The 22,912-nt window shown below is 45.2% G+C and overlaps 1 protein-coding gene across 14 annotated transcripts in view; it reads left to right on the top strand.

The window, feature by feature from the left end:
- The window catches only part of map4k4 (mitogen-activated protein kinase kinase kinase kinase 4), a 91,649-nt gene that overhangs the window by 50,841 nt on the left and 17,896 nt on the right, over positions 1-22,912 (top strand). Inside the window, exons 4-23 of one of the 14 annotated variants that reach the window (XM_029711667.1) lie at positions 3,691-3,816; positions 5,918-6,028; positions 6,113-6,203; positions 6,371-6,501; positions 6,867-6,921; positions 7,152-7,230; positions 7,399-7,574; positions 7,711-7,783; positions 7,902-8,112; positions 9,285-9,446; positions 9,546-9,632; positions 12,134-12,289; positions 13,922-14,170; positions 15,858-15,964; positions 18,136-18,275; positions 18,541-18,638; positions 18,856-18,864; positions 19,551-19,729; positions 21,460-21,577; positions 22,143-22,439. In XM_029711667.1, the coding sequence (XP_029567527.1) occupies positions 3,691-3,816; positions 5,918-6,028; positions 6,113-6,203; positions 6,371-6,501; positions 6,867-6,921; positions 7,152-7,230; positions 7,399-7,574; positions 7,711-7,783; positions 7,902-8,112; positions 9,285-9,446; positions 9,546-9,632; positions 12,134-12,289; positions 13,922-14,170; positions 15,858-15,964; positions 18,136-18,275; positions 18,541-18,638; positions 18,856-18,864; positions 19,551-19,729; positions 21,460-21,577; positions 22,143-22,439 (2,655 nt within the window). Of the gene's footprint in view, positions 1-3,690; positions 3,817-5,917; positions 6,029-6,112; positions 6,204-6,370; positions 6,502-6,866; positions 6,922-7,151; positions 7,231-7,398; positions 7,575-7,710; positions 7,784-7,901; positions 8,113-9,284; positions 9,447-9,545; positions 9,648-12,133; positions 12,290-12,515; positions 12,875-13,921; positions 15,678-15,857; positions 15,965-18,135; positions 18,276-18,540; positions 18,639-18,855; positions 18,865-19,550; positions 19,730-21,284; positions 21,327-21,459; positions 21,578-22,142; positions 22,440-22,912 lie in introns of those variants that run through there. The other 13 variants (XM_029711665.1, XM_029711668.1, XM_029711666.1 and 10 more) reach the window with 13 other exon arrangements.

Below are 22,912 nucleotides of genomic sequence, written 5' to 3'. Positions count from 1 at the left end.
AAAAGGCAACTTTTAACAATTTCCACGGAGAATTTACCAAACACATTTACAGGAAGAACTGTGCAGATACAATGTTTGGTAACAGAATACAACTGAGGGAGATTTTACTGCATCTGCAGAGTTTTTCCAGTAAATATATATTTTTTTGATTTACTTTGTAAATTGTTCAAAGTAGTCATTGTGCATATAGTTGTATGGTTTGTTAAACTTGAAATCAATGTTTTTTTTTTGGCATACATTTTTCCGTTACAGTGGAATTGCCCAGTACTATTTCACTGTGTATACAATGGTATAGTACTACTTGAATAAGCAGAGAGCCAGGTAGCATCATTGATGTATGTGTAGGGGTGGTGCACACCAGTTATAGGGTCTACGCCTAAGATGGGAACATATCCTTGTATTGTAAACCCAGTGCTTCTGCCCAAGCTCCCTACCATGTATGTGTGTTCTGTGTGTTCCTGTGAATATAACATATTACAGTAGAGCTACAGACAGCTCCAGTATAGTTTTAGCTTCACTCTACAGGCTCATTTCAGCATATGTGCTCTGACCCAGATACCACTTCCTGTCCTACATACAGCACAGAGAGAGGGAGTGAGGGAGAGAGAAATAGAGAAGAGTGGAAGAACGAAAGAGAAGGGGAAGAGTTTGTTTTTCTTTCCTCTCAGAAGGTTCATTTGAAGTGCAGTGGGATTATGGGAGGGTTTTAAGTCGCTCAGCCACTCGTCTCTCATCACCTCTCCTGCCTGCTGTCTCCTTTCTCTCTCTTGCTCTCCCCTTTTCTCTTGCTCACTTTCCCGCCCTCTTTCTTGCTTCTTCTCTCTCTGTCTTGCTCTCTTCCCATCACTACCCATCTCTCTTCTCTCCCTTCCTTTTGCTCTTTCTCTTCCTACCATTCCTCTCCCTGCCTCTCTGACTGTATAACTTCTAATCACATTAGGTGTACTAGAGCAGAGGACTGTAGTATCTAGAGTCCTGCTCCTCAAGCTAACCTAGCAGAGAGGCTGCTGTTGGAGGCTAATTCACTGGGATTCAATAGGAGTCAGAAGTTATTAGCAAAAGCCCTGATTCAAACAGTCTCTCCATCTTTCCTCTCTCCCTCTTGTTCGCTCTCTCTCTCTTTCTCTCTTGCTCTCTCTTTCTCTCTCGTGCACTGTCTCAACTCATCTCTTCTCACTCTCTTAGCTCACTCTCTTAGCTGAATATCTTTATTGTAGAAAGTGAGGTAATGATGGTGGGAGGTATTAAAAAGGGTGACCCATCACCCTTATTCTTTCCATTGTGTGTGATGCTATCTGTAAGATGGCCACCCTTGTTAACACCTCCCACCATCATTATCTCACTTCCTACACATGAGTTAGAGTTGTGAAAATGGCATCCGGGCTATGAGAGAACTGGGGGATAGAAGATGGGGTGATGAAAATACGAGGTTGTGGAGAGTGCAGACTGAGAGAAGAATGGCACAGGAATGTATAGCAGATGTTTCACGTGCTCCTGACCAATTCTGCTATTTTGTGAGCTTACCTTTTTTTGTACATAATGTCTCCTCCATTTCCTATGACCGAAAAGAGCTTCTGGACATCAGAACAGAGAGTCAGTGGTACAGGACATACTGCTCACCCCGGACCTGGCCCTGATCCGGAAGAGAAAGAGACAGCGATATAGAGGCCGATGCGCATGCACCCTAATGAAGCTACGGCGGAAAGTAAATAATCTGCCTCTGCCCTCTGTTCTATTGGCGAATGTACAACAATCACTGGAGAACAAACTGGATGAGCTCCATTTGAAACTATCCTATCAACGGGACCTGAAAAACTGTAATATCCTATGTTTCTCAGAAACTAGGCTGAACACAAGGACATGGATAATATTCTAGCTGGTTTTTCTATGCATCGGCAGCACAGAACGGCAGCGTCAGGTAAGCTCAATGGATGTGTGTCTTATTGTTAACATCAGCTGGTGCGCAATCTCTAATATTAAGGAAGTCTCAAGATTTTGCTCGCCTGAGTTAGAATACCTTATGGTAAGCTATAGACCATATTATTTACCAAGGGAGTTTTCATCTATCTTTTCCATAGCCGTCTATTTATCGCCACAAACCGATGCTGGCACTAAGACCACACTCAACAAGCTGTTTAAGCAAACAAAAAAATGCTCATCCAGAGGCGGCGCTCCTAGTGGCCGGTGATTTTAATGCAGGAAAACTTAAATCTACCAGAAATGTCACCTAAGCAACTAGAGGCTACAAAACTCTAGACCACCTACCTTTACTCCACACACAGAGATGCCAACAAAGCTCACCCTCCATTTTGCAAATCTGACGGTAACTACCTCTATCCTCCCTCATTCCTGCTTACAAGCAAAAACTAACAGGAAGTACCAGTGACGCGCTCAATACAGAAGTGGTCCAATGAAGCCAAGGTACAGGACTAGAATATGATCAGGGAGTACCACATAAGTCACCGGCTTCATTAATAAGACGATGAGTAAAAAAAATGGCAGGTCATCCCACCAACATGAAGACCACAAATTGAGGGAGCGTTATAAAAAGTGATGCTAAATCAATGTTTTACCACTGCTAAATCAATGTTTTACCACTGCTAAATCAATGTTTTACCACTGCTAAATCAATGTTTTACCACTGATAAATCAATGTTTTACCACTGCTAAATCAATGTTTTACCACTGCTAAATCAATGTTTTACCACTGATAAATCAATGTTTTACCACTGATAAATCAATGTTTTACCACTGATAAATCAATGTTTTACCACTGATAAATCAATGTTTTACCACTGCTAAATCAATGTTTTACCACTGCTAAATCAATGTTTTACCACTGCTAAATCAATGTTTTACCACTGATAAATCAATGTTTTACCACTGATAAATCAATGTTTTACCACTGATAAATCAATGTTTTACCACTGATAAAACAATGTTTTACCACTGATAAATCGATGTTTTACCACTGATAAATCAATGTTTTACCACTGATAAATCAATGTTTTACCACTGATAAATCAATGTTTTACCACTGCTAAATCAATGTTTTACCACTGCTAAATCAATGTTTTACCGGCGAGAATGGTTTATGAGTGAATCATACACTGTGTGCGTGTGCCTGTGTGATAATATTGGTTTATTTGGCTCCATTATCATTTACGATATAGAACGTGCCATTTTCACTTCCATGCTCGTCAACATTCTCGTTGTGACTGAAAGTCAATAAATGGTGGTATTTACCAGGCTCAATCTGGTTGAATAAATAGCATTCTGTTTCTGTTATTGTTGTCATGATTACAACAAACGTCCCCTCTGGAAATGCCATGAGGGGTAAACAACCTATGGAGTGTCAGTTCATAGACCATCATACACAAAACAAAGAGCTCGTTAGGGTGTGTGGGTGTGTGTGGTGGTTGTTTGTCACCGGGGGCTCCCAGATGAGACTGTTATCAGTTCACATGTCTCTAGGACGTGTTCCCTGGCCGGGACAAATAGAACAATGAATATTTGTTTTGTTTGTTATGATTCGCTCCATTACTTCATAAAATTACCCCCCCCCCCCCCGTCTCCAGGGCAATGGGAATTTATTAGCTTTATTAATGGTCTTTCTCTCTCTCTCTCTCGCTCTCTATCTCTCTTTTTCTCTCTCTCTCTCACTCTGTGTGTGTGTGTGTGTGTGTCTAGGATGAAGAGGAGGAGATTAAACTGGAGATTAATATGCTGAAGAAGTACTCCCACCACAGAAACATAGCCACCTATTACGGAGCCTTCATCAAGAAGAGCCCACCAGGACATGACGACCAGCTATGGGTGAGTGTGTGTTTACCTAGTCTATCCCTCAGTCCCAAATACCTCTACCTAAAACTCAAGCCTAAACTAGTTGGACACCTCCAGCCTCCACAATGGTGTCATAGAATGACATTGCTAGTTATGTTCAATAGGAGCTACCATCCTCAGTCTACCTACCTCGTCATCCATAGTCCTCCTCACTACAACCATCTATGAATGAGTGGCTACAGATATATCCCCTTCAAACCATCCTTCCCTCCAACGAGCTGCAAAAAAACACTCAAACTGGACAGTTTTATCTCTATCTCATTCAAAGACTCAAACATGGACTAACTGACAGTTGTCTGCTTCGCGTGATGTATTGTTGTCTCTACCTTCTTGCCCTTTGTACGGTTGTCTGTGCCCAATAATGTTTCTACCATGTTTTGTGTTGCTACCATGTTGTGTTGCTACTATGCTGTGTTGTCATGTGTTGCTGCCTTGCTCTGTTGTTTTAGGTCTCTCTTTATGTTGTGTTGTGGTGTCTCTCTTGTCGTGATGTGTGTTTTGTCCTATATATATATATATATATATATATATATTTTTTTTTATCCCAGCCCCCGTCCCCGCAGGAGGCCTTTTGGTAGGCTGTCATTGTAAATATGAATTTGTTCTTAACTGACTTGCATAGTTAAATCAAGGTTCAATTAAAAACATGAACAGTCCTCCCTAAAGGCTGGGTGGTTTGAACTCCCCCTTCCTCTCCTCCTTTCTCTCTGGGTCAACAATAGCTCTCCACTCCCTCCCTCCCTCCCCGGCCAGTCCCTGTGTGTTTGCCTGCTAGTGTTACCTTTAATGGCCCCTTTCAGACTCTGGGGCTTTTTATCTCTCAGAGATAGAGGTGCTGCTGAGAACGAGCGACCAGTGAGATAGGGGAAGGAGGGATGGAGCGAGAGAGAGAGGGATTTAACTATAGGTTCCTCCAGGCCAGGGTTACTCCCTGTTTATTGCCATCCATCTCTGCTTTACTTAGAAAGAGAGGGAGGGAAAGGGAGTGAGGGGTTCTCTCACAAGTACCATGCAGTGGTGTAAATGACTTGAGTAAAAATACTTAAAAGTAGTTAAGTAGTTTTATTTGTAAAAACATTTTTTTACTTTACTTTACTTTACTATTTATATTTTTGACAATTTTTACTTCACTACATTCTTTAAAAAAAGTATGTACTTTTCCTTCATACATGTTCCCTGACACCCAAAAGTACTAATTTCATTTTGAATGCTTATCAGGACAGGAAAATTGTCCAGTTCACAAAGAGAACATCCCTTGTAATCCCTACTGCCTCTGATCTGACTGACTCACTAAACAGAGAACATCTCTTGTAATCCCTACTGCCTCTGATCTGACTGACTCACTAAACAGAGAACATCCCTGGTCATCCCTACTGCCTCTGATCTGACTGACTCACTAAACAGAGAACATCCCTTGTCATCCCTACTGCCTCTGATCTGACTGACTCACTAAACAGAGAACATCCCTTGTCATCCCTACTGCCTCTGATCTGACTGACTCACTAAACAGAGAACATCCCTTGTCATCCCTACTGCCTCTGATCTGACTGACTCACTAAACAGAGAACATCCCTTGTCATCCCTACTGCCTCTGATCTGACTGACTCACTAAACACACATGCTTTGTTTGTAAATGATGTTTGAGTGATGGAGTGTACCCCTGGCTATCTGCAAATAACAAAAACAAGAAAATTGTGCCGTCTGGTTTGCTTACTTTTACTTTTGATACTTAAGTGTATTTTAGCAATTATATTTACTTTTGATACATAAGTATATTTAAAACCAAATACTTTTAGACTTTTACTCAAGTAGTATTTTACTGGGTGACTTTCACTTTTACTTGAGTCATTTTCTATTAAGGTATCTTTACTTTACTCAAGTATGACAATTGGGAACTTTTTCCACCACTGGTACCACGTCTATTGTTTTCACAGCTGTGTCTCTAACCTTTTACATCTACACTGTTATGGCTGCTGTGTGTGTGTGTGTGTGTGTGTGTGTGTGTGTGTGTGTGTGCGCGTGCGCCACGCATATGTGTACATGACTAACTCGCTCTCTCTCTATGGGTCTCTAGCTGGTGATGGAGTTCTGTGGTGCAGGCTCTATCACAGACCTGGTGAAGAACACCAAGGGCAACACACTGAAGGAGGACTGGATCGCCTACATCTCCCGTGAGATCCTCAGGGTGAGTCTACTTTTACTTCCTGCACGCTTCCCCTGCTGTTGCATGCTGGTATCTGTGGTCTCATGATGGTCTGTTTCTCCTCAGGGGTTGGCTCACCTGCACGCCCACCATGTGATCCACCGTGACATCAAGGGCCAGAACGTGCTGCTGACTGAGAATGCTGAGGTCAAACTGGGTGAGTTCACTGGTTTCAATCGGTTTGAGATGATTTGATACAAGAGGCTAGACTGGTTTAAACTGGTTGAAATTAGTCTGATTCAAACTGAGGCTGGTTTGAAACATGATACATGGGACTAAACTAGTTTGAACTGGTTCTGACTGGTCTTCTCCCCCCTCCTCCAGTGGACTTTGGTGTGAGCGCCCAGCTGGACCGGACAGTGGGCCGGAGGAACACCTTCATCGGGACACCCTATTGGATGGCGCCCGAGGTCATTGCCTGCGACGAGAACCCAGACGCCACCTACGACTACAGAGTAAGATGCGCTCAATAACACCATGCTGCTATCTGCTAATGGCTGTCAGTGTCCAGTTCTATGTAAAGTTAGTTGATTGATAGCTGCTTGCGTTTGTGCCATTGTATGTGGCTGTGTAGGCTGATGGGACAGTACAGACAGTACAGTAGCAGGTTGGGGTAGATGTTGTCATGACCAGAGAGGGTGGTAATACCATCCTATATAGATGCATGCATTTATAGATTCATACACACACACACACACACACACACACACACACACACACACACACACACACACACACACACACACACACACACACACACACACACACACACACAATGGTGGCTGTGTCCATATCTCTCATAGTGTGTTTTCTCCTGCAGAGTGACTTGTGGTCCACTGGAATCACAGCTATAGAGATGGCTGAGGGAGCTCCTCGTAAGTACAGCCACTCTATTACTACCCATAGGGCGGCGCACAATTGGCCCAGCATCGTCCAGGTTAGGGGAGGGTTTGGCCGGGGTAGGCAGTCATTGAAAATAATAATTTGTTCTTAACTGGCTTGCCTAGTTAAATAAATAAAAAAATTACTATTGGACTTCTACAGTACTATTTTTTCCCAGCAAGCTAACCTGCTTGAAATTATCGGTGTTTGTTTTGTCTTCCAGCGCTGTGCGATATGCATCCAATGAGAGCGCTCTTCCTCATCCCCAGAAACCCTCCTCCTCGACTCAAGTCAAAGAAATGGTATGTAACTAATCTATGCCCTTATGATTTCAGACATTTAAACCACGATTTTACAATCCCACTGTGAAAAATGATACTGGTGAAACTCTTTCATAGCTCAGCTAACATCACCTGGTAGATACAGCATAGGCTCATAAAAGTAACAAATGGCTCCTCTCCGCTCCTCAGGTCTAAGAAGTTTTGCAGCTTCATTGAAGGCTCCCTGGTGAAGAACTACACCCAGCGGCCCCCCACCGACCAGCTGCTGAAACACCCCTTCATCAGGGACCAGCCCAACGAGAGGCAGGTCCGCATCCAGCTCAAAGACCACATCGACCGCACCAAGAAGAAGAGGGGGGAGAAGGGTGAGTCTTAGACATACTAATACACACACACACACACACACACACACACACACACACACACACACACACACTAGTCTTCTCTAAGACATCTCCAGAAGACATTTGAAACATTCTCACCCTTTCCTCTCTTCTGTAGATGATACAGAGTATGAGTACAGTGGGAGTGAAGAAGAAGAGGAGGAAGCTCAGGAGCAGGAGGGGGAGCCCAGGTAACTAACCCACATGGATCAATCCAAAAACTAGCCAACATACTAATAGCAAATGCGTTAGCTAACATGTCTTTTCGGTCTATAGCGCTCCATATTAACGTATCGCTTTGTCCCGTAGCTCCATAGTGAACCAGCCAGGGGAATCAACCCTGCGTAGGGACTTCATCCGTCTGCAGCAGGAGAACAAGGAGCGCTCGGAGGCCTTGCGCAGACAGCAGCTCTTGCAGGAGCAGCAGCTCCGGGAGCAGGAGGAGTACAAGCGCCAACTACTGGCAGAGAGGCAGAAACGCATCGAGCAGCAGAAAGAGCAAAGGAGGAGGCTGGAGGAGGTATGAGAGAGGGCGAGTGTGTCTGTGTGTGTGTAAGTTTGTGTACGTGTGTGTTCTTCCACCCTGTTTAATGGTGTGTGTGTGTGTGTGTTTGTTCCTTTTACTTTGCAGGCTGCACCCATAAATTGTGTATGTATGCATAATATGTTTGTGACCAGTCAACACACTCCCCACAGACGTTTCCCTCCTCTGTGTTGTTTTCAGTAGTGATTAGTGTGTTTGTGTACAGCTTCTGGGTTCTATTCCCTAATTGGCCTTTATCTCTTCCAGAGTAAGACCAGAGAGCTCTGTCTCTATCTTAGCCTCTCTGGGAGACCTGGGCCAGAGAGACTCTTCTTCCTCAGTCATTAGCTACTAGAACATGCTGGAGGGAGAAAGCTTCTGTTTGTCTGTTTTAGTCTGCAGAAAACAGCACAGCCAATTCTCTGACCCATGCCCTATATGCAGTAGTCCCCATGATATTACCATGTCTAATGTCTCAGCTTGGAACCTCTTTAAAAGACACACACAACCTGTAAAATGGAGTCAGAAAATATATCCTTCCATGTACAGTAGGTCAAAATCACACATTTTCCCATACAGTTTCGCATACAACTTCACAGCCTCAAGCTTTCTTATGATTAATGAGCAAATGCATTTATGAATCATATTATACTGTAGGTTCAGGGAATCCTCTTGGGCTAGTTGACCAAGGGGCATGAGAATGTGTGCTCCTGGTTTAGATATCCCCATCTGCATGTTGAAAGGTTAAATATGGAGACATGCTACTTCATGATGCAGCCAGGGACCACCATAGTGTACTTAATAAAACTAGGGACCACACACACAGTGTCCTGCAGGTCTTACTCTTATGGCGTAGAGCTACTTACTGTACTTATAGAGATGATTTAATAAATCAATGCTAATGAGCCTATTTTTAAGAGACTGCCAGCCATACTGTAATTTGATACGGTGATGATAAGCCTACAGGTAAAACTTGGCACCTCCATAGTGTAGTTAACTAACTGAACCCTGGGAAGCAAGACGAGCACAATAAGTAATGGCTAGCTTATCTCATAATGGCCAGATATGGTGACCATAAACAAGACAGCTAACTAGCTCAGTGTGTTAACTGATAGTGATGTCAGTGCTCCTGATACCTGCTCTCTGTTGCCCCCTGTGGTTGTCCACAGCAACAGCGTCGAGAGCGGGAGATGAGGAGGCAGCAGGAGCGTGAGCAGCGGCGCCGCGAGCAGGATGACAAGAGGCGTATGGAGGAGGTTGAACGCCGGCGTAAAGAGGAGGAGGAGCGCAGGAGGGCAGAGGAGGAGAAGAGGAGGGCTGACCGTGAGCAGGTAGGAGAACTCTCCATTGACAACATTCTCCTTCATAGTACTTATAGTCTTCCCTGACACTGATGACCTGTGTGTCTGTGCGTGTGTTGTTATTGTCAGGAGTACATCCGTCGCCAGTTAGAGGAGGAGCAGAGGCACCTGGAGATCCTGCAGCAGCAGCTGCTCCACGAACAGGCCATGCTACTGGTGAGACCAAACTCTGTAAGCCTATCTATCTACTTCTATCCATCTAGATATCTCCCATTATCCATCTGTTCTTCTAACCTTCTAAGTCATTGGATTGTAATTTATGGGTTTCGCTCCGTAGTAGGGTGTTGGAGAATGGCTAGCACGTTTTAGATTTATTAAAGTCACACTACTCTAACTGTCTCAAGAAAATCTGGTCAGAGTATGTCACAGTATGGCAGATCTGAAGGGAGCTAACTATTGAGCTTGGAGGTTAGGAATTCTCTGGGCCAAGTTGTGGAAGCCAGAGTGTTTATTACAGTTCTGAAGTGATGATGTCATCAGGATGTGTCCTATCTACAGGAAGAGGGGGGTTTCATTGTTTCTTTCCCAATGTTCCTAATTCTGCTGAGACGGTGTGTTAGCGGACCTGCGTGGCAGCGTGTTTATATTGTGTATGTTGTTGAAGGCCTATGTTCCTCCAGGGGTTTGAGAAGAGGACATTAGATAATGTGAGGATATGATCACTCACATCCTTCCACACCATCACTTAGTTCACACCACCATTGTGTGTCATCGATTCTGTTCCACGGTCTTACTGTCCCCCACCATGTCTTCTTACTCATCATCAGCTTTTAGCGCTTTTAGCTTTACATTTTAAACCAATATTTAGGCTATGCTGGAATAGTCAATATTCTCAAAGCATTCAAACAGAATAATTGGGTGCAGTCTATCACAGTGCCACCCGTTATGTCACCAAAGCCTACTACCCATATACTACCCACCACTGCGACTTGTACGCTCTCGTTGGCTGGCCCTTGCTTCATACTCGTCGCCAAACCCACTGGCTCCAGGTCATCTACAAGTCTCTGCTAGGTAAAGCCCGTCTTATCTCAGCTCACTGGTCACCATAGCAGCACCCACTCGTTGCACGAGCTCCAGCAGGTATATCTCACTGGTCATCCCCAAAGCCAATTCCTCGTTTGGCTGCCTTTCCTTCCAGTTCTCTGCTGGCAATGACTGGAACGAACTGCAAAAATCACTGAAGCTGAAGACTCATATCTCCCTCACTAGCTTTAAGCTGTCAGAGCAGCTCACACATCACTGCACCTGTACATAGCCCATCTGTAAATAGCCCATCCAACTACCTCATCCCCAAACTCTATTTATTTATTTATCTTTCTCCTTTGCACCCCAGTATCTCTACTTGCACATTCATCTTCTGCACATCTACCATTCCAGTGTTTAATTGCTATATTGTAATTACTTCACCACCATGGCCTATTTATTGCCTTTACCTCCCTTATCCTACCTCATTTGCACTCACTGTATATAGACTTTTTGTTTTTCTTTTTTTTGACTGTATTATTGACTGTATATTTTGTTTATTCCATGTGTAACTAACTCTGTGTTGTTGTATGTGTCGAACTTCTATGCTTTATCTTGGCCAGGTCGCAGTTGCAAATGAGAACTTGTTCTCAACTAGCCTACCTGGTTAAATAAAGGTGGAGAAAAAAAGAAGCTAATTGCCTAGGAGAGGAGAAACCACTCCCCCTCCAATACAGCCACTGATTACAACGGCAACAGTCGCAAATTGCCCTGCTACTTAATCCTGGTTAATGTGTCAACAATCATCTGCAAGTTAATATCAGTCAGCAGTTCCCACACCAAGTAGGCTACTGTGAAGACAGGCAGGACTTAAAGTAGATGGCCCTAGATAGCAAAAAGACGGTACTAGACAACAACCGTTTTAAGACAAAAAATGATACTTATCACTCCTGGAGATATCAGGAGTCCTCTGGCTATAGAATGAAGCACAGGTTCTAAATGGAGACAAACGCCTGTTGTCAGATAGAGATGCAGCATCTTGGACATTTTTTAACTGCCCACTTCTTTATATTTATATCCTCTTCAAACGAAATGATTATGAACATAATACTTAAAGCTAGGCCTCCCTGGTGGCGCAGTGGTCTAAGGTAGCTGTGCCACCAGAGATTCTGGGTTCCAGCCCAGTTCTAATAAATGCTGCTGTTGTCACTATCCTAGAGCTAATGACCCAGTCTGATATAGAGGAGGCTCATTAGGCCTTGCTCTGCTGTGTGTCCCTGGTTCTACCCTCTAGCCTGACCTGCTGCTTACATTATCACCTGCAGGGAAAGAGTCAGGAGGACAGGGGTCTGGATTTTGTCAGCTGAATGGTTGAAACTAACCTGTCTCTCCTATCCTCAGGTGTAATACTAAACAGGTCTTGTTTTGTTGACTTCTGCCAGCAGGCCTCCTTTGATGCACTAATATATGATGAACAAACCTCCCCTGTTGTTCTTCATGTCACAATATCTCTCTCTGGTTGTCATGTTGTGGTAATGCTTTCTAGTCCCTGCTAGTGTGCCTGTTGTTCTTCATGGTGGTCCTAACTGATCGTACTACTGACCCTCCCACTGCTGCTGTGGCTCAGTCCTCTTTGGCCGGGTGACGGTAAATTACTCTGTCCCTCTCTCTGTCCTTGCTGTCTGTCCCTCCAGGCCGATGAGAGGTACCGTAAGAACATCCAAGGTTCTCCTCAGGCTGCCCAGGTTAAGGTCCAGCCCCCAGTTCCTCCCCGCGCCGCCGAGACCGTCGCTAATGGAAACGCCCCCGTGGCCGCCCCGCCCGCCATGCACAGACCCATGGAAGCCCAGGTAACCACGGCAACCAAGATGGCCTACCGGCAGTAGCTTATTCCTCCGTTCCTCCTTAATTATTTTTCCAATTCCTTCTTCTTTCCAGGTAGTTCTAACAGGGTGCTCTCTCTCGCTCTCTCTCGCTCTCTCTCCGGGTTGTGTATCAGTAGTGGTGTCTAACTAGCTACAGTAGATGACTGTTCTTGTGTTCTGTCTCTTCTCTCCCTCCCTCCCTCTATTCTAGCCTCCGTTCTAGCTGAATTCTTTCACTGTGTGGAGAAATATGGGTGTTGTTCTCTGTCCCTTAATGATGACATAGTTGAACTTTCTAGTCCCTTACAGATGACAAAGTTGACCGTTCTGGTCCCTTAATGGGTTCCTCCAATGTCTTTGATACTTCCTGGGTGACAGCCTATCCTCCACCACTGTGTTAGTATCAAGTCCAGGATGCTTGCTTCTGACCTGGCCACTCACTGTTCAATACCAGCTTCACCCACTCACTCTACCTCTGACTGCCTTCTGCCTTCTGTATTATGTGTGTGTGTGTGTGTGTGTGTGTGTGTGTGTGTGTGTGTGTGTGTGTGTGTGTGTGTGTGTGTGTGTGTGTGTGTGTGTGTGTGTGTGTGTGTGTGTGTGTGTGTGTGTGTGTGTGTGTGTGTGTGTGTGTGTGTGTGTGTGAGTGAGTATGCATTGCCAGGTTGTTGGTTGAGATGGTGAATTCTTTATAAAAGTATAGCTGCTACATTGGGACTGTGTACTAAACAACACAAACACATCCAGAATTCATCTTTGTGTTTTCACAGTGACTCAGTATATTTCTCATCTGCTCAGGGAGAAAGACTCAACCAGCCCAGCATGAATACAGTCATTGTTACAGTTCACCATTCAGGGCAGCATTCTTTTTTTGGCTAATGTCATGGTGATTAGATGAAACATTGTTGAATTTGGTGGCAATGATGATGATGTAATTGATTGCTACATTTTTTAGCAGAGCCATTTAAATGCAGTAGTCACTTCACTCGTTAGTGACACGTCATTAGAGACAGATATGAAGCGTGATGACATGGGCTCGTTACAAAAGACTCATTTGTTGAGGGATACATCTCTCTATGGGGCTTCATGTCTGAGGGCTTCTCAGTGCATATTTGAAAGTAATAGGACATGGAATAAATTCAGCTATAAACCTAGTATTGATATGTTCCTATTGGATGACACTCTTCTCAGTTACTTTTCACCAAAAAAGTCTCCTTGAATATGTGCATGCCATATGTGAGTGTGTGTGATTGTGTCTGTCCATGCATGATGCTAGCTCATCTGTGTATGCCTTGTTCATGTGATCCATGCTCATTCTCACAACTGGTGATGAGACTGAAGCATCATGAGCACCAAAACAGGTGGCGCTGTCGCTGTCGCTGTCTGTGATGTGAACCAATCAAATCTGTCTTCCTAAGACTTCACATTGGTTGCATGACCGCTCCACCCATTTTTATGCTTCCTGAAGCTTCAGTATCCAATCACTGTCTGCTGCCTGTGTTTGTGGTCTTGTTCTTTTGATGTGTCTCCCTCCTCCTCCTCCCCCAAACCTCCCCTATTCCTCCCAATGTGTCCTCCCCCTCTGATGCACCCCGTCTGTCTATCTGTCTCTGGAAGGTCCAGGGGTCCCACCTGGCCGCTCTAAAGAGCAGCATCGCCACTCCCCCTCTCGTCTCACGCTCTCATTCCTTCAGTGAGCCCATCGTCCCTGGCTTTGCACACCTCAACCTGCGCTCTCAGGAGCAACACCATCAACCTGCACCATCACCATCATCATCATCGCCCGCACGCACTGACCTGCAGCCCCACCCCCAGCCTAGGGCCACTCCCCTCGAGAAGGCCCCCACAGACGACTCCCCTCCCAGGGTAAGAACAGGCCTATCCCCTGGCAAAGGCGAGTGGACTGGTAGTCATTCGACGGCTTTACTAGGAAGTCTAAACTGTAGACAGTTAGACTGGTAGTCACTAGATGGCCATGCTGGAGAGGACAATACTGGAGTGAATGAGCAGAGTGACGTTGTCTCAGTAATAGCTAAGATGGGGTGACCTCCTAGAGCTCTACTGCCCGACCCGAGCCCGACGGGCCCCAACATTATACATCGGGTTAGGGCAGGCTAAGGCTTATTTTTTCATCAGTAACTAGGGTACAGGCAGGGCTCGGGTATCACTAAATTCATCATTAACATTTTGAAGCTGAGCCGTTTGCTCGTGCTCTGCTGCGCTGTACAGTCATATCTAACTAAGATCATAAAATGTTGTTAGAAGTGCTTTGACCTAGTCAAATATAAGACAGGAGAGGTTATTTCACAGAAAATAATAATGTTGCTTGAGTTTTGAGTGATGAAAAGTAGCTAACTGCTCTCTGTCTCGTCATTGAGCAGAGCAGCCCAAGCAGAACCGTTGCTATGGATACTCTCAGATCCAGAGCCGCCATGATAAAAGCACATGCAGAGCGAACAGAGTGCATGAGCGAGTGACGGACAGAGAGGAGCAGCTAATGGATTTACTAATGGAGGAAGTTATTTCTGATTTCGGGTTTTGGGCAGGGCCGGGCCTTCAATTTGTCAGAATCAATCGGACCTTAATGTCGCGGGCATGGCTCGGGCTCTGACTTAAAATTCATGCCTGTGCAGGGCTCTACCACCTCCTCACCCTGGCCTGCTGAGAGGATTCAGAGAGAGCAGAACGTTATGAAAGGATTAGAGGTCCATTTTCTGTTCTCTATTCCCCCTCTATTGTCTCTCCTCACAGAACCCTCCCTCGTTCAGCCTCCCAGACCTCAGAAGGAGACTGTTTTAAAAATAGCAGAGAAAGAAAGCTGCAGCAGAAATCACTTGAATGCTGAGTGCTTTTGCATCTCAGCATTTTAGAAATGCTCCCAAATGAGTGGGACGCTGGAGGCTATCACAAATGAGGGGTAGGATTCTGTCTGTTCAAGGAAAATATTCATCATGTTGAAATCCAGACTTTGGCCCCTTTTTTTGCCCCCATCTGCACAAATTAGAGGTGGAATTATTGTCCTCTCTTCACATAGGGCCTACCTATCAAACATCACTTCCTCTTTTTTGGTGAGGTATGAGTCTCAAATCAATGTCAGGGTTAGTTAGAATTCCTTCTGAATGGAGTGGCTGTTTGTTCTGTTCTGCTCTGCTCTGGATGCTGCGCCCTGTTCTTAGGCTATTTTCCCTCCTGTCCCCTGGAAACTACTAGAGAGGAATGCTAACAAATCAATAATATAGCCTGACAACTGTGTTTGTGTTAAGTCAGGGGTTGATAAGGGAAGAGTGTGGATATAATGCTGTCTTTTGCTGTGTATCAGACCTAACTCTCTTTCAGTGGGGTGGCTTTACACAGTGTGGGTATGGGGGGAACATCATTTGGACATTGTAGAAACGTTGTCGGGACCTTGTAAAGACGTCTTAACAGTGTGTCCAGCGTTTGTGCTCCTGGCACCCCTATGTCACGCTCTTTCATGCATACACATGCGCTCCGAGTGTGTGTGTGTGTGTGGCCGTAGAGTTTGTGTGAGAGCTGGCATCTGTCTGTATGGAAGGTTCCTGTGAGGACAACGTCCAGGTCTCCAGTACTGTCACGCAGGGACTCCCCTTTCCATGGCAATGCCACGCCTAGCAACCCGGTGAGCCAGAGGAAAGCCAGCAGGTACCTTTTCATGTCCCTCTGTTTCTTTTTCTATCAGCCCTTTCTCTGTATTTCTCCGTCCGTCTCTCTGTATTTCTCCGTCCGTCTCTCTGTATTTCTCCGTCCGTCTCTCTGTATTTCTCCGTCCGTCTCTCTGTATTTCTCCGTCCGTCTCTCTGTATTTCTCCGTCCGTCTCTCTGTATTTCTCCGTCCGTCTCTCTGTATTTCTCCTTCCGTCTCTCTGTATTTCTCCGTCCATCTCTCTGTATTTCTCCGTCCGTCTCTCTGTGTCTGTCTCCCCCTCTATTGTGTTTTTTCACCATCCCCCTCTCCTCTCTTCTCTCGAGTGTTCAGTACTGTAATGTAAAACCTCTTCACTGTGTGTCTGTCTGTTCTCTGTGGAGTCCTGGTCTTCTCTGTGTGTGGATACTGTGTGGGAGGGTTTTATGTAACATTACTCACTGCTCTGCCCTGTGATACATATCCTTGTCTCCTATTTGTGTGTGCACACCTTTTCTCTCTTAGCAATTCTCTATAATGCTGAGCTTCATCTCCTGTGAGACTTTTTGTGCATGTCTGTGTCTATGAAAATGTATGTGTCTATGTGTCTGTCTATTAAAATGTACCGTACCAGGCAAAGGTTTGGACACCTACAGGTTTTTTCTTTTATTTTTACGATTTTCAACATTGTAGAATAATAGTGAAGACATCAAAACTGTGTAATAACACATATGGAATCATGTAGTAACCAAACAAAGTGTTAAACAAATCAAAATATATTTGAGATTTGAGATTCTTCAAAGTAGCCACCCCTTTGCCTTGATAACAGCTCTGCACACTCTTAACATTCTCTCAACCAGCTTCATGAGGTAGTCACCTGGAATGCATTTCAATTAACAGGTGTGCTTTTGTTAAAAGTTAATTTGTGGAATTTCTTTCCTTAATGCGTTTGAGCCAATCAGTTGTGTTGTGACAAGGTAGGGGTGGTATACAGAGAATGGCCCTATTTGGTTAAAGACCAAGTCCATATTATGGCAAGAACAGGTCAAATAAGCAAGGAGAAATGACAGTCCATCAATACTTTAAGACATGAAGGTCAGTAATTACGGAAAATTTCAAAACGTTTCTTCAAGTGCAGTCGCAAAACCCATCAAGCTCTATGAGGACACTGGCTCTCAAGAGGACCACCACAGGAAAGGAAGACCCAGAGTTACCTCTGCTGCAGAGGATAAGTTCATTAGAGTTAACTGCACCTCAGATTGCAGCCAAAATAAATACTTCAGAGAGTTCAAGTAACAGACACATCTCAACATCATCTGTTCAGAGGAGACTGCATGAATCAGGCCATCATGGTCGAATTGCTGCAAAGAAACCACTACTAAAAGACACCAATAAGAAGAAGATACTTGCTTGGGTCAAGAAACATGAGCAATGGACACTAGACTGGTGGAAATCTGTCCTTTGGTCTGAGTCCAAATTATAGATTTTTGGTTTCAACCGCCGTGTCTTTTTGAGACACAGAGTAGGTGAACGCATGATCTCCGCATGTGTGGTTCCCAACTTGAAGCATGGAGGAGGAGGTGTGATGGTGTGGGGGTGCTTTGCTTGTGACATTGTTGGTGATTTATTTGAATTCAAGGCATTCTGCAGCGATATGCCATCCCATCTGGTTTGTGCTTAGCCGGACAATGATCCACACACCTCCTGGCTGTGTAAGGGCTGTTTGACTAAGACGGAGAGTGATGGAGTGCTGCATCAGATGACCTCAACCCAATTGAGATTGTTTGGGATGAGTTGGACCGCAGAGTGAAGGAAAAGCAGCCAACAAGTGCTCAGCATTGGTGGGAACTCCTTCAAGACTGTTGGAAAAGCATTCCAGATGAAGCTGGTTCAGAGAATGCCAAGAGTGTGAAAGCTGTCATCAAGGCAAATTGGTGGCTACTTTCAAGAATCTAAAATATAAAAGATATTTTGATTTGTTTAACACTTTTTTGGTTACTACATGATTCCATATGTGTCATTTCATTGTTTTGATGTCTGCACTATTATTCTACAATGTAGAAAATAGTACAAATAACTTAAAACCCTTGAATGAGTAGGTGTGTCCAAACTTTTGACTGGTACTGTATATATTTTGCCTATATGTAAAGTATGTGTGTCTGTAATATAAAACCTCTGTCTCTCTCCACAGTGCTGCAGCGGAGCCGCGTCTGCTGTGGGAGCGGGTGGAGAAGCTGGTTCCCAGGCCAGGCAGTGGTAGTACTGGCAGTTCCTCTGGTTCCAGTAACTCCAGCTCTCACAGCGGCTCAGGGGAAAGATTCAGAGCCCGCTGTGAGTCTTATGTTCCCCTGATACACACACACGCATAGTCTCATGAGGAGTTTCTTACATACACACTCAAGACACACACACATAACTATTGTATACAAAGTAGTCAAGTATTGGTAACCAAATGATAATACATTTAGCACCACATTGCAGCATTGGATTACAGTATATGATTCATTAGAGTACATTAGCCATTGAATACACTACAAAAAATTCTCCACATAGCTCTTTAGTTTACTGACCGGTATCCCCGCTGTCCCCCTCTTAGCCTCATCAAAGTCTGAGGGTTCTCCCCTTCAGCGCCCAGAGCATGCTGGGAAAACCCCAGAGGAGAGGAAGGAATTGGTCAGACCTAACCAACCGGTGGTGAGATCTTACCCCCGTAAAACTATTGGACTAGCTGACTAGTGTACTAGCTAGTGTACTAACTAGTGTTGAATGAGGCCAAGTGTTGTGACAATTCAAAAAGCAGTGAAAATAACAGTTTTGAGTGGGAATGATGGTTTTACTATGATCTGACATAGTTCTTTGTGTGTTTCGCCCTTTGCGCTGTGGATTACTGGTACTCATGTGAATTCTGTAGGGGGAAGTGGTAAGCTAGAGTGAAATCGTGTCTGTTTGTACTGACAATCTCATTGGCTGAAGGGTTCTGTGCTAATGGCTTGCCTCTCTCCTGATTGGTGCTATTTTACTCATGCTCCTTTTAACCTCTGTCTCCTCCCCCATACTTCTTATATTTCTTTCTATTGGATCATTCAATCTCTCTCATACTTGCAGCCCCTTCCTTCCTTGTATGCTCTGGTCTGGTCTTGTCATCTGATGACTCACTAACCTCTTCCAGCCTTGTGGACAGATTGGAATTATGGCAGCAGTGTGTAATTTCTCATGTGGCGGCAGGTACCCTAGTGGGTACCCCGAGCTGACAAGGTAAAAATCTGTTCTTCTGCCCCTGAACAAGGCACTGTTCCTAGGCCATCATTGAAAATAAGAATTTGTTCTTAACTGACTTGACTAATTAAATATAAAAATCTATTTTCTCATCTCCTGTTGGCTTTGCAACTCACCGGCCCACTCCTCATTGGCTGGCGCACCTGTGACTTCACTTCCTCCCCAAGCAGCTTCCTGCATCCTGTCTCCTGCATTTAACCCTGCGAATGACCCGGCAACAAATCCACAACCCGGAAAACGAGAGCTAAAAAAGAGAGAGAGAGACTGAAAGAGAGAGAAAGGGAAGGAAACAGAATTTGACCTCTAACCTCTGCCCCCCCCCCCCCCTAGGACCTGACGGCACTGGCCAAAGAGCTGCGTGCAGTGGAGGACGTTCCACGCCCCCACAAGGTGACGGACTACTCCTCATCCAGTGAAGAGTCGGGGACCACAGATGAGGATGATGACGAAGAAGTGGACCAGGAGGGAGGGGAGGAGTCTACCTCAGGACCAGAGGACTCTCGGGCTGTGTATGTAGAGGAGGACCTGTACCTGAACCCCGACCCTATCCCTGAACCCCGACCCTATCCCTGAACCCCAACCCTATCCCTGAACCCCAACCCTATCCCTGAACCCCAACCCTATCCCTGAACCCCAAACCTATCCCTACTCACAATGACATCATATTCATTGACCTGGCCAAAGCTTTTGACTCTGTTAATCACCACATCCTCATCGGCAGACTCAGTAGCCTTGGTTTCTCAAACGATTGCGTCGCCTGGTTCACCAACTACTTCTCTGATAGAGTTCAGTGTGTCAAATCGGAGGGCCTGCTGTCCGGACCTCTGGCAGTCCGGACAGCAGGGGGTACCACAGGGTTCAATTCTTGGGCCAACTCTTTTCTCTGTATACATCAATGATGTCGCTCTTGCTGCTGGTGAATCTCTGATCCACCTCTACGCAGACGACACCATTCTGTATACTTCTGGCCCTTCTTTGAACACTGTGTTAACAACCCTCCAGACGAGCTTCAATGCCATACAACTCTCCTTCCGTGGTCTCCAACTGCTCCTAAATACAAGTAAAACTGTCCGCCTGTCCAGCATCACTACTCTGGACGGTTCTGACTTAGAATTTGTGGACAACTACAAATACCTAGGTGTCTGGTTAGACTGTGAACTCTCCTTCCAGACTCACATCAAACATCTCCAATCCAAAGTTAAATCTAGAATTGGCTTCCTATTTCGCAACAAAGCATCCTTCACTCATGCTGCCAAACATACCCTCGTAAAACTGACCATCCTACCAATCCTCAACTTCGGCGATGTCATTTACAAAATAGCCTCCAATACCCTACTCAACAAGCTGGATGCAGTCTATCACAGTGCCATCCGTTTTGTCACCAAAGCCCCATATACTACCCACCACTGCGGCCTGTACGCTCTCGTTGGCTGGCCTTCGCTTCATAATCGTCGCCAAACACATTGGCTCCAGGTCATCTACAAGACCCTGCTAGGTAAAGTCCCCCCTTATCTCCGCTCACTGGTCACCATAGCAGCACCCACCTGTAGCACACGCTCCAGCAGGTATATCTCTCTGGTCACCCCTAAAGCCAACTCCTCCTTTGGTCGTCTCTCCTTCCAGTTCTCTGCTGCCAATGACTGGAACGAACTACAAAAATCTCTGAAACTGGAAACACTTATCTCCCTCACTAGCTTTAAGCACCAGCTGTCAGAGCAGCTCACATATCACTGCACCTGTACATAGCCCATCTATAATTTAGCCCAAACTACTACCTCTTCCCTACTGTATTTATTTATTTTGCTCCTTTGCACCATATTATTTATATTTTAACTTTGAACTTTCTTCAAATAACAAATCTACCATTCCAGTGTTTTACTTGCTATACTGTATTTACTCTGCCACCATTGCCTTTTTTGCCTTTACCTCCCTTATCTCACATCATTTGCTCACATTGTATATAGACTTATTTTTCTACTGTATCATTGATTGTATGTTGTTTTACTCCATGTGTAACTCTGTGTTTTTGTATGTTGTCGAACTGCTTTGCTTTATCTTGGCCAGGTCGCAATTGTAAATGAGAACTTGTTCTCAACTTGCCTACCTGGTTAAATAAAGGTGAAATAAAAATAAAAAATATATTACAATGACATTTGAGCGTGTGATTGCGGTGAAGGAAAATGAATGTGATTAGAACAATCTCTTCCTGATTCTCTGTTTATGCCACCTCCACCTCCAGCTCTTCGAGGCTGAGCAACGGTGAGACGGAGTCGGTGAAGACTATGATCGTTCACGAGGAGGGCGAGAGTGACGCTAAAACCACACCCTGTAAAGATGGCACTCTGATCGTCAGACCGGTAAGGCCAACACCCAGGCCGACCACCTCTCTAATAACAACATATCAGTCACACACTGTAAACCTTTGTAGTTATTTTATTGTGGTATTTCATTCACTCATTTGTCCCTTTATGGTTTATCCACTGTGTTTAATATTGTGTTGGACCTTGCTTTGTTATTTGTTCTCTCATTGTTTACTTTGTGTTGCTGGTGAAGCCAAGGGGTCAGGGTTAGAATGGAAAGGGCTTTGTTAACCTGAAGAAATGCACCTACTCCCAGTATTAACCACCGGTTCTCCCATTGGACAACAGCATAGACCTGCAACAGATTGAACATCATAAAATGGCTCCAATAAAGTCCTATAAATAATTTAGAGTAAAATTACACTTTTGGTCTCTGTTATTGACAATTCTCTTTTACTTAATCCCCAAATGAATGTGTCTGAAGTCTCTTACAGTAGTAGACTGTAGCTTCAGTAGACTACTTCAGTAGACTAGTCTTCCCTTAACACAAGTAGCCAATAGAATCCCTCCTCCTCAGGGAAAGAAACTTAGACCCAAAGTGTGCCCCTGTTCTTACTTCCAGAGTGCAGGTGACAGCAAAAAGCGACCTGTCTCCAGCCCTGGCCAAGGCCCTGTCCTTGGCTTTGTCCCCAGCCCCGGGCTGATTCACCCTGCCCTCCAGGGCCACCCCGGTCTCCAAGGCCACCAGGAGAGAAATGGCTTTGCAGGCCGCATTCACCTCCTGCCTGACCTGATCCAGCAGAGCCACCACTCCCCCTCCTCCTCTGCCTCCTCCTCCCCCTCCTCCTCCAGCCTGACCAGCCCCACCATGTCAATGTCCCCCCAGAGCCCCCTGGACAAGCTCAGCATGATACTGGAGGTATGTCCCTCATAGCCTCCCTCTGGCCCATGGTCCCTGGTCCTCCCTCAAGCCTGGGTCTGTTAGGAACTGGTTGCATCTGGTGGTGCTCTCTCTCTCTCTGGCCACCTAGTGGTGTTCTCTCTCTCTCTCTGGCCACCTAGTGGTGTTCTCTCTCTCTCTGGCCACCTAGTGGTGTTCTCTCTCTCTCTGGCCACCTAGTGGTGTTCTCTCTCTCTGGCCACCTAGTGGTGTTCTCTCTCTCTGGCCACCTAGTGGTGTTCTCTCTCTCCCTCTCTCTGGCCACCTAGTGGTGTTCTCTCTCTCTCTCTCTGGCCACCTAGTGGTGTTCTCTCTCTCTCTGGCCACTTAGTGGTGTTCTCTCTCTCTCTCTGGCCACTTAGTGGTGTTCTCTCTCTCTCTCTCTCTGGCCACCTAGGGGTGTTCTCTCTCTCTCTCTCTCTCTGGCCACCTAGTGGTGTTCTCTCTCTCTT

This window comes from Salmo trutta, chromosome 24, assembly GCF_901001165.1.
Source record: "Salmo trutta chromosome 24, fSalTru1.1, whole genome shotgun sequence".
In the NCBI taxonomy this organism is placed as follows: Eukaryota; Metazoa; Chordata; class Actinopteri; order Salmoniformes; family Salmonidae; genus Salmo; species Salmo trutta.
Note: the sequence above shows the minus strand (reverse complement) of the source record. Positions and strands in the feature narration are given on the sequence as shown.